Source organism: Pistacia vera, unplaced genomic scaffold, assembly GCF_008641045.1.
Source record: "Pistacia vera cultivar Batoury unplaced genomic scaffold, PisVer_v2 Contig902, whole genome shotgun sequence".
NCBI classification, from domain to species: domain Eukaryota; kingdom Viridiplantae; phylum Streptophyta; class Magnoliopsida; order Sapindales; family Anacardiaceae; genus Pistacia; species Pistacia vera.
In genome coordinates this window covers 81,988-93,423 of record NW_022196782.1, presented here as the reverse complement: position 1 = coordinate 93,423, position 11,436 = coordinate 81,988, and the positions used below count along the sequence as shown (strand labels likewise).

The following is an 11,436-nucleotide window of genomic DNA, read 5'->3' as shown; positions in this document are numbered from 1 at the left end:
TTTTTTATCAGAAATATTATCAATAGAATTTTCTGGTAGTTTGCGAGAAAAAATAGGAAATTATTGTTGGTGGATGTGATGAAAAAGGAACAGAGGTACGTTTTTCTCCGCAGTCGCCAATCTATGGAAGTGTTGGACTTTGAAGGGATTTTATAGACGAAAGGGTGGAAGTACGCCGCCGTTGCTTGATGAGGAAGCAGCTGTGTAGGGTAGACTTTTGACTTTTAAAGTCATAGAATCCTCTTTACGCGGTACACTGTATTACTATTAGCTTAATAGCATTACAACACGACAAAGTCCAGCGTAGAGAATAATAAAAACATTGAAAAAGATTGCCATACAACAAGATTCAATTTTTTGGAAATACATATATGATTGATTCTCTTTTGTAACATTCATTCTACAAAAATTACCAAAAAAACAAATTCACATAATTCTATCATTTTCAAAGTATTCAAAATTCATCTTTCAGTGTCCGGAAAAAACAAACGCTCGCATCCCATGTCAATGTAAAATCAGAAAAATAAAAAATAAAAAAAATTGGAGCACGTGAAGAAGAGAAGGTAAACCCAGCGTACCCCAGTTTTAGTAAAGAAAAATAGACCATATTTTCATAAATAAACAGGTACCTTCTAGATGGAATACTTCGCTCTTAATTAAATATGATTATGAATTGGGGTGATCTCTTCCAAGTGCCCTGTATATTTTTAAGGAATCAGAATCGTCGGTTCCTAAGATTTGAAACCAGTCGATTCTTAGAAACCTAGAATCGGAATCTATACATAGGTTTCAGTTTCAGTCTAAGTATTCAAATTAATTTTAATTACCTCCTATTTTTAAAAATGACAAATACAACCCCAAAAATTATAATACATTCCAATAGTTTATAAAATTATAATTCAATCTCAATTTCTACACGGCTACCCGATCTCGGTTCTGATTCCGATTGTGGTTCTCGGTCTAGTATTATGATCGAAATCGAACCCAAAAATTTTCGATTCCAATTTTCTAGAACCAAACCAAACCCTAATGGACCCAATAACAGTTCGGGTTCTACCCTTTATCCATGCTCACCCCTACTTATGAAGGACAAATGACACATAATAAAAAACAAATTGTTTATTTCTCAAATGTTTTATCAAATTATCAATATTTAATATTTTAAAATCATTTAATATATTTAACATTTTAATCATGTGACAAATATTAGATATTATCTTTTTTTTATTGCACAGAAAAAACAAATAAGGTTATATAATCGTTGTATCGAAATTTTGTGTCTGAATTAACTTTTTATAAAGCTTCTATAATATTACACATACAACATTTTCATATACATTTTTTATACAATATAATGTGACAAAAGATGATTAGGTAAAAGTTTATTTTTAATTAAAATCAGTCAATCATCTTTAAAATATTCATTTTATTATAATTATAGATGAAATTTTTAAGTTAAATATTTTTGTAGAAAAGAAATTCTCGAGACTAAAGCAAAGAAATCAAGCATGAGCAGAAAATCAAAATACTATAGCGAGGGAATGTCGGCAGTCGCTTTACGCTTTGAGCAATGAAACGCAGTCGTCTTCGCAGAGTTACTTGCAACAGAGAAGCTACTCGTTAAAGCAACTGTGACATATCTTCTTTAAAATCCATTTATTGAAGGGATCGTTTTCAGTTGAGTTAACAGCATTAATGATTTGAAAGAAACGTTTCTACCATTAGAATGGGCAACTCCCACTCCCATGGTCATCACCATCATCGCAAGAACCGTAACGGTAACGGATCGAACGCTTCTCTCGGAGATAAAATGGCTACTCCTGTTCCTCCCTTCAAACATGCTCTTTCTGATCACCATCATCATTTCCCATCACAGAACCCCACCTCAGCCTCAATGTCCTTGCCTTATGCTCAAGTTGACTCCTGCGTACGAGCGCTCGCCGGCCAAGCCGAAGGGTTTGGCCGCTTCGCCGTTGGTGGGCTCCACGGTGCCCTCTATCATGTCACCTCTTTACTAGGTAATACTTTGCTTTGCAATTGTTACGATTATGGGAAAATTCTTGTTTAGGAATTGATGAAACGAATGGTTCCATTTAATTAAGTTTTAATCTTGTGTTTTTATATTTGTGTATGTGCTCTAGTTATTAAAATTATTGAATTTTAGCAAGTGTTTTATAATTGTGGTCTCACACTAGTATTTGGGAAAGAAGCATTATCTTTACTCTAATTTGAAGATTATACTGTTGGGTTTAGACTGAACTTTTGGTGATAGTAAATATAGTTAGAACCATCTGTTTTGTAGTGGCTTTTGATATTAATCATTCCTTTTTTTCTGCATTTGTGTGTGTGGGGTTGTAGATGATGGGCCAGGATCACTTCGCGAAGGTTGTCGAAGAAAAGAACCACTTTGGATTGTGTTTGAAGTGTCAGGCACCATCCAGCTTTACTCTTACTTGAGTGTCTCGTCTTATAAAACAATAGATGGCCGCGGCCAAAGGATAAAACTTACAGGGAAGGGCTTGAGGCTGAGTGAATGTGAACATGTTATAATATGTAATCTAGAGTTTGAAGGTGGCAGAGGACATGATGTGGATGGCATTCAAATAAAACCCAACTCAAAACATATATGGATAGACCGTTGTAGCCTCCGTGATTACGAGGATGGGCTGATAGATATGACCCGTGGAAGCACAGATATTACAATATCTAGGTGGGTTTGTCTCACTCTTTAAGATTTTGTGCTAGTAATAAGATTGTACTTCTTGATATCTTTAAGCATTTTATGCAGGTGTCACTTTTCATCCCATGACAAGACAATGCTCATCGGAGGAGACCCCTCTCACATTGGTGATAGATGTATTAGAGTGACCATTCACCACTGTTTTTTTGATGGGACTCGACAGCGACATCCTCGTGTTAGATTTGCAAAAGTACATCTTTACAATAATTACACCAGAAACTGGGGAATTTATGCTGTTTGTGCCAGTGTTGAATCACAGGTGATAATACTTCCAACAATTTGAAATGAGCTTTTGGTTCAGACTCTTTTTGAAACTTTTGAGGGCATAACTGAATTATGGTTTTGTTCCCCTAATATCTTGATATTTGCTTTTGACATCAGATATACTCCCAATGTAATATATATGAAGCGGGACAAAAGAAGGTAGCATTTAAGTATCTTACGGAGAAGGTGGGTTTTTTTTTTTTTCCCCTTCAATTGCTTATCTGCATTACCATATTGATTTTTAGGCTTCAACCATGTATGGGCTTAAAATACTGATGCCATTGAAAAATGGTGAAAATTTTCTGGAGTAGAACGTAGTCAGAATTCAGTTCAAGTGTGTGCTCTGGAGGACCTTTTATTCATTTATAGATAAATATCTAAGTTGTGTCGAGTAGAAGTCCCAGAACTTTGAGTAATATTACACCAACAATCCTTACTCACAAACTTTCTTTCACAATCCTGACGTGACAGCTCGTAATTGGTCAGCTCGCAATTAATTAGTGGGACCCATGCGAAACCCATGTGGGATCATTGTGAACTGACCAATTGCGAGCTGTTACGTCAGGGTTGTGAGAGAAAATTTGTGAAAGAGGATTGTTGGTATAGTATTATTCCAGAACTTTTAACTAGTTGGTTAATAAAGTATCAAAAGCAATCGGTCCACCCTAGTGACTGCCGCCAATGCTCGTCAACTTTGGAGAGAAAAATGAATGATCCCATCTCTCAGTGGGGGGATACAAATAGTTGGCAAATGGCTTTTTTGCACATAATTCCCCGAGGGCAGTAAACTTTGTGCTTTCTTTTCCATAAGCTTGTGGCCTGAAGTATCTTTCTAAAATTATGGTGAAAGAGACTTCAGGAGCTCAACACCATCAAAACTGCCCCAAGTTTTAGGATTTTGAAACAATATTCCTCTCCACAAATTTTATTTCTTATGATGTCAACCTCTAAAGAATTTTTTTTTTTTTTTTTAAAAGTTCTGAATGTTAATACAATTTATAATGGTAACTAATTAGACTGCATTGAAACACTCAGGACTTTGGATATCATCGATCTTACTGTGTTAGATCTTGGCAGGTCAGGTGTGTAATATGAGTTAGGAGAATTGTTTATATCATGTGATGGTGTAAAGGCCATCATCCTGACTTAGCAAGGACTGGAAATAGATTGAAACTCAAAATAGATTCATCCTAATTGTTGATAGTTTGTGCAGAAACCAAGTTGAAGCCCAGAACCTCTGCCAAATTTTACCTTCTCATGCTATCTGCTTTGTCTCACCTAGATAAAAAAAAAAGAATCATTAATATTTGAAACTTATTTATAATGTTATGTAAACACAAACCCAAAGCTAGAGCTGGGTAAAATCCAATAATAGCATGTTCCTCTAACACACTACCTTATGTGAATTGGATGCAATCACAACCTTGAACACAAACCTAATTAATAATTAACAAATGTAACAGTGTATTCAAACACAAGACTATTTTCGTTGAATCTGGCTCTAAAAATGATAGAAAATTCCAATTGCGTTTGTGCATTTTTTTATTTTTCTGGGCCGTTCCCCACTAACCGCAACCAAATATGCCTCATATTGTGCTTCTGTTTCTACCAAAAAGGTGCCAATGTGACAATTTTAGTTGGAACCATAGAATTGTGCGTTTTGCTTATACTTAACATTTAACTTGTATTATGGTAATTCTTTATCTTACTGAAATGCTTGAATATGCTCATCAATGAGATATAATCTCGCTTGCGGCTTAACATGTTACTTGATTGATGAGAAATGAATTTGTTAACTTTCTTTTGGTTCCAGGCAGCTGACAGTGAGAGGAAGGATGGCTGCATAAAGTCAGATGGGGATTTGTTCATTGCTGAACTCAAGCAGGGTTGATGACCGAGATTGGTGAACATAGCATCTTTCACCACAGTGAATTCTACCCCAGTATGGACAGTTTAGCCTCCTACCGATGCTCTCAAACGGGTGCTCCATCACTGTACGGGATGGCAGAATGTCCACCGGCCAGCCGATCAAGTGTTGCTGCTGAGTAGCCTTACTCTAAATATCTATAACATCTATGATTCAATTTCGTCCCTTCGTTTTGTTTTTTGCTTGGATTTCTTCTATGATCTTATTGCCTTTCTAAGGGCTATGTAAATTATTTGCTGCTTGTATATTGCAGCCTATCTTAAAGTTCTTAAGGATAACAAAAATGAATAATAAATCTGTTTGTTTATATTTTATACCTTATTCTTAATCCTTTATCAAAATAACTTTTTGTTTCATTATTATGAATATTATTAATTTTATTCAATTATTTTTAGCTCCTTAAGTTTATTAATTTAATTAAACACCTATAGAAAAAAAAAAGTTTAAAATTAATAAAATACCCTCACCCACCCACCCATAGTTGCCAATTCCGGCAATCATCGTCGAAAGTAGTCGAAATCTGTCACAACGCGTACAACGACCGAATTAGCTGGTAATTCGTCGATCTGGTCGTCATTTTTGGTCGTTATGACGGCCAAATTTGACCTTTGCGGTCGTTGACAGCCATATCCGGTTGTAGATCTAGTCTTTTCGGCCAGATCTGTGGTGGATATGGCCGGAAAAGGCCAGATCGACGTACAACGGCCTATCTGTGTGGATATGGTCGGAAAAGGCTAGATCAATGCACGATCGGTCAGATCTGACGGTCTATGTCATAAAGTCATATACCAACCAATTTTGGCGATGGTGGCCAGAATCTGGCACTTGGAGGTGTGGGTGTTTTTGCATTTTATAAAAAATTTTAATTTGGGTGTTTTAGTTAATTAGCAAACCTAGGAGGTTTTTCTTGTTATTTTTAAATTTTTCTCGTAATAATCACCGTACTCAATTACCTAATACTATTTCTAAAATCTTATCCAAAATAACAAACCAAACGAACCCAAAATCACGATGTGTGTCTCTTGGTGAGCCTCTACACTATTGATTGTTGCAAATGGAAGGTTCTGGAATTGACCATATTGTATTTAAACGCTACATTAGATTAGTTAATGGTAATTTGGTCATGTGGGGTTGGGGGTTTTTATTTCATTTTAGCCATTTTGTCTTATCCATATGGTGGACTTGAACATACGAGGGACGTTTTACTTAATAGTCGATATCATAATACTGTAATTGATTGATCTGGGTCCGTAATTCAGTATCCATTACACAGATTATTAATGTTTCGACTTTTCATATGGCTAAGGTTGCACTTATTTTCCATCGTTTCATTGAATTTCGGTGCCAGAATCAGCCAATAGTTCTTGAAATGCCCTCCGCCAGTTGAACATAGATGTTACAAAGGGCACAAACAATTGGCGACAAATTTGTAATTCCCCACGAAATGGCTGAAAACTTAGGACCAAATTAATGTGCTTGCTGGCCCGGCAGCATTCAAAAGCGTGCAAGTTGAGAATTAATTGAAATTCAATTACAAACTGAAATATTGTTAACTGTATTTAATATTTATGAATGACAAATTTAAGTCACAATTGTTTTTTTTTTTTTTTTTTTTTTGAATTGTAAATAAATATCTTCTAAAAACTATTTAAGATTCTTTCCGTTTTACCATGAAACAGCTGTATCATTTGACTTATAGGTTTCAAGTTTGGCGTATGAGATTGAGAAATGACAGTCTTTTCACGTCTCCTTCGAAACTTGAAATGTCTTTATCATTCAATGTCTATATAGTTCCACCATGATAATCTCCTAGAATTTCTTTTGTTTAGTTCATACTGTGAATTTTCTAGATATTCTCTTGAAAATTTCCCCTGATATTTCTGGTGCAATACCAACTGAAAGCCTTCAAAATGCCACATCCGCCTTTGTTAAAAGTCTATGGTGACATAAAAGAATACCATTTCGCAACAGTAAAATAATATTATTATTGTATTTAATCTTTTTTTTTTTATAACCGGGGGTTCAAGTCAGTTTACACGCATCTTAACTAATCATTTGAGACCCTAAACTATCGATCGAGTAAGAGTTCTAGTGTTACCCCTATTACCAATCGAGACGAATCGATTCAAAACTTCTTGATAATACATCTAAAGTTATAATAGAACCACTCGATTACCCGAGATAGTTTAATACTTTTTTTTTTTTTTTTTTTTTTTTTTTTCAACGGCTAAATATCAAGTGTGAAAGTAGAAATCAATTATTGAGGTGAAGGATTGTGCAGTGTCCAAAATAATTTGGATCCGAACGTTGGAAATGTCCATGCACTCATGCATTTTACAGACACAAACGAGAGATATTCGGAGGAAGAAATAGAGAAGATTCATAAATTCACTTGTATTATTCTCTAATAACCTATCTAATCAATAATACATAAAATATATACATATCCAGAAAAATGGTATACTAATCCTTAAAAATAATGCATCAATTCGAAACTCTAAGCTTTCAACCGCGAATGCCGCCGATGGAGAGAAGACGAAGTAGAAGACGAACCCGTACTTCCGGAACCTTCAATCGTTCCAAGAACAGGTCCGACAATATTTCCCACATCTTCAGCGAAAATCTCACCACCATCCGGGCATTTCTTCTCCTCCCAGTTAATCTATGCTTATCATACAACTCCCGATATTTCGTCACCAGCTTTCTCCCAATCGACACTTTAATCTCGTCCCGCAATTCGGGTCCGGCACGATACCACGAACTCTGTGGTTATACACTTGCTCAAAACTCGACTGAAAATTTCTAAAGTAGTCTTTGGCTTGACCCGGTGTAATCGCGGCCGTCGGATTCTCCGGTAATGATTTGAAGACTTGGTCCCATGCTACCCGCTCGTAGTTGGCGGCGAACTGTCTCACTTTTGCTTCGTGCTGGTTAATCCATTCGTCACCGAGAGGTATTGGAGATTTGATGTACGGACTTTTGATACGACGTGTTGAAGATTGTTTGCCAAGAATAGGTAAGACAAAAAACGTCCTTGTAAAGCTTCGCTTTGCTATCAAGTTTGCAGAGAAGAACGAGAATGAGCCACGCCACGTGTAAGGTGATGGCCGGCGCCGGAGCGTCGGTGGAGTCTGGACTGTCGAAGTAGGATTCCGGCAAGGATGATTTCGCCGGCGGAGGCAAGTCGGCGAGAATATCGGTTAGAACGTTACTGTAATCGGCAAGGAGAGAAGATATTTCATTGCTTGGTCGTTAAGGGATGAATTCCACCGCCGGGGACGTGGAATTTCGCTGAGTCTTTCTGTATTGAAGACTCGAAATCGGAAACCATTGCACGCACTGACTCACTGAGTTTGACGAGTGAATTGAGAGCCTGTAATCGGACGGTGGAGTTTGATTCGTGGCGAAGATTGATTCAATCTCCGGCCAGTTTTCGGCTATGGCGGTGTACATACCAAGTACACGAAACATTTTCTCTGGAGGTGATTTCTTCTTTTTGGCGACGAGTTCAGGGAAACTAAGAATTAAGGCTCCTTCTTTGAGATATCGCTAAAGCACGACTCTTTAATGGAGTCCGAGGAAGCGAAGACGTGGTCGCAGAGGATTCTTTCTCCGTTGAAGAGTGTTCTCATGGCGATCTTCACGGCGTCTAACCAGTTCTTGATTTTCACTTCAAGAGCTTCCCAGGCCATTTTGTTGATTTGAGAATTGCTGAACCGTTCCACTCCGAGACGGTAATGCCTTCATCGATAATGTTTGCGTATGATTTTTAAATGCTTATACATTCTTTAGCATAGCCTGCAGAAATCATGCAATCTGCAATAGATTTCAAATCCGACGGCGATTGAAGATACCTCTTCTACTTCGGAGATGGAATCGCCTGCTACTCGAACATCATCGTCTTCCGGTGAGCCATCGTCCTGAAATCTGAAATGCTGGATCTGGCTGATCTTGATGATCTTGTGGATACTGATTCCGGGTCTAAGTGTGCCCGGTTCATGGAGAGAATTTGATAAATTCCTTTTGTAGTCTCTTCATGGCAATTTGCATCAAGTTTTGGGCTTGGATGAGTTTTTCAGAAGCTGAATTCTCTGAAACTAACAACTGCATGGCTTTCTGCAGATCGTTAACGCACTTCAAGAACTGCATGGCTTCTCCCTTATCCTCGTAAAAGAGAGAAGTACTCTAGCAAACGTTGATGAGTCCGGATCCCATTTCGTGATCATTGCCGTTGCGAATTCAATGATTTGCTCCATTGTCGTAGATTCAGAAAAGCTGGGAAGATGTGTTATTCGAGCGGGAGAAGCTCTTGAATGCGAGGGAGAGAAATCACCGACGTCGTTCTGGGGTTAAAGCAAATGCTTCTCATTCCCTTTCTCGGCATTTTTTTATCAGAAATATTATCAATAGAATTTTCTGGTAGTTTGCGAGAAAAAATAGGAAATTATTGTTGGTGGATGTGATGAAAAAGGAACAGAGGTACGTTTTTCTCCTGCAGTCGCCAATCTATGGAAGTGTTGGACTTTGAAGGGATTTTATAGACGAAAGGGTGGAAGTACGCCGCCGTTGCTTGATGAGGAAGCAGCTGTGTAGGGTAGACTTTTGACTTTTAAAGTCATAGAATCCTCTTTACGCGGTACACTGTATTACTATTAGCTTAATAGCATTACAACACGACAAAGTCCAGCGTAGAGAATAATAAAAACATTGAAAAGATTGCCATACAACAAGATTCAATTTTTTGGAAATACATATATGATTGATTCTCTTTTGTAACATTCATTCTACAAAAATTACCAAAAAAACAAAATTCACATAATTTCTATCATTTTCAAAGTATTCAAAATTCATCTTTCAGTGTCCGAAAAAACAAACGCTCGCATCCCATGTCAATGTAAAATCAGAAAATAAAAAATAAAAAAAAATTGGAGCACGTGAAGAAGAGAAGGTAAACCCAGCGTACCCCATTTTAAAAGAAAAATAGACCCATATTTTCATAAATAAACAGGTACCTTCTAGATGGAATACTTCGCTCTTAATTAAATATGATTATGAATTGGGGTGATCTCTTCCAAGTGCCCTGTATATTTTTAAGGAATCAGAATCGTCGGTTCCTAAGATTTGAAACCAGTCGATTCTTAGAAACCTAGAATCGGAATCTATACATAGGTTTCAGTTTCAGTCTAAGTATTCAAATTAATTTTAATTACCTCCTATTTTTAAAAAATGACAAATACAACCCCAAAATTATAATACATTCCAATAGTTTATAAAATTATAATTCAATCTCAATTTCTACACGGCTACCCGATCTCGGTTCTGATTCCGATTGTGGTTCTCGGTCTAGTATTATAGATCGAAATCGAACCCAAAAATTTTCGATTCCAATTTTCTAGAACCAAACCAAACCCTAATGGACCCAATAACAGTTCGGGTTCTACCCTTTATCCATGCTCACCCCTACTTATGAAGGACAAATGACACATAATAAAAAACAAATTGTTTATTTCTCAAATGTTTTATCAAATTATCAATATTTAATATTTAAAATCATTTAATATATTTAACATTTTAATCATGTGACAAATATTAGATATTATCTTTTTTTTATTGCACAGAAAAAACAAATAAGGATATAATCGTTGTATCGAAATTTTGTGTCTGAATTAACTTTTTATAAAGCTTCTATAATATTACACATACAACATTTTCATAACATTTTTTATACAATATATGTGACAAAAGATGATTAGGTAAAAGTTTATTTTTAATAAAATCAGTCAATCATCTTTTATCACATCATATATATATGTAGTATTATGTTTCTATCAATTATAAGGGTTAACTGTTATATTCTGAAACTTGGGGTCTCTTAAATCTCATGTCTGTAGAAAAAACTAAAGGAAAAGTATGATAACGTGTGAATAGAATAGCGTGTTTGTGGTTATTTCTCAAATGTCTTATCAATTATCATATTTATATTTAAAATCATTTAATATATTTAACATTTTAATCATATGACAAATTAGATATTATCTTTCTTTTTTTTATTGTACGAGAAAAAACAAAATAAGATATATAATCGTTGTATCAAAATTTTGTCTCCGAATTAACTTTTATAAAGCTTTTATATATTACACATAACATTTTCATATAACATTTTTTATACAATTAATGTGATAAAATATATTAGATAAAAGTTTATTTTTAATTTAAAATCAGTCAATCATCTTTTATCACATCATAATGTATATGTGTATTATGTTTCTATCAATTATAAGGTGTAACTGTTATATTCTGAACTTTGGGGTCTCTTAAAATCTCATGTGTGTAGAAAAACTAAAGGAAAGTATGATACACGTGTGAATAGCGTGTTTGTGGTTAATGCTTAACAATTAAATAAATTAATTAATATTTTGATAGGCAACTTGACATTGAAATATCAATTAATTAATTATCATTCCACCTTCTTAGGAAATCTCACTTCAACGTTCCAAATTAAAGC

General features: G+C 35.6%; 1 protein-coding gene and 1 pseudogene across 1 annotated transcript in view; one reads left to right on the top strand and one right to left on the bottom strand.

Annotated features, from left to right (window-relative positions):
• The first annotated feature begins 1,507 nt into the window (after positions 1–1,507).
• Positions 1,508–11,436, top strand: part of LOC116119729 (putative pectate lyase 21) — a 29,264-nt gene continuing 19,335 nt past the window's right edge. The window contains exons 1-4 of the mRNA XM_031405671.1: positions 1,508–2,018; positions 2,359–2,710; positions 2,789–2,999; positions 3,122–3,190. Coding sequence (XP_031261531.1) covers positions 1,727–2,018; positions 2,359–2,710; positions 2,789–2,999; positions 3,122–3,190 — 924 coding nt within the window. The 5' untranslated portion in view covers positions 1,508–1,726. The remainder of the gene's footprint in view (positions 2,019–2,358; positions 2,711–2,788; positions 3,000–3,121; positions 3,191–11,436) is intronic.
• Positions 7,413–9,315, bottom strand: LOC116119728 (annotated as a pseudogene).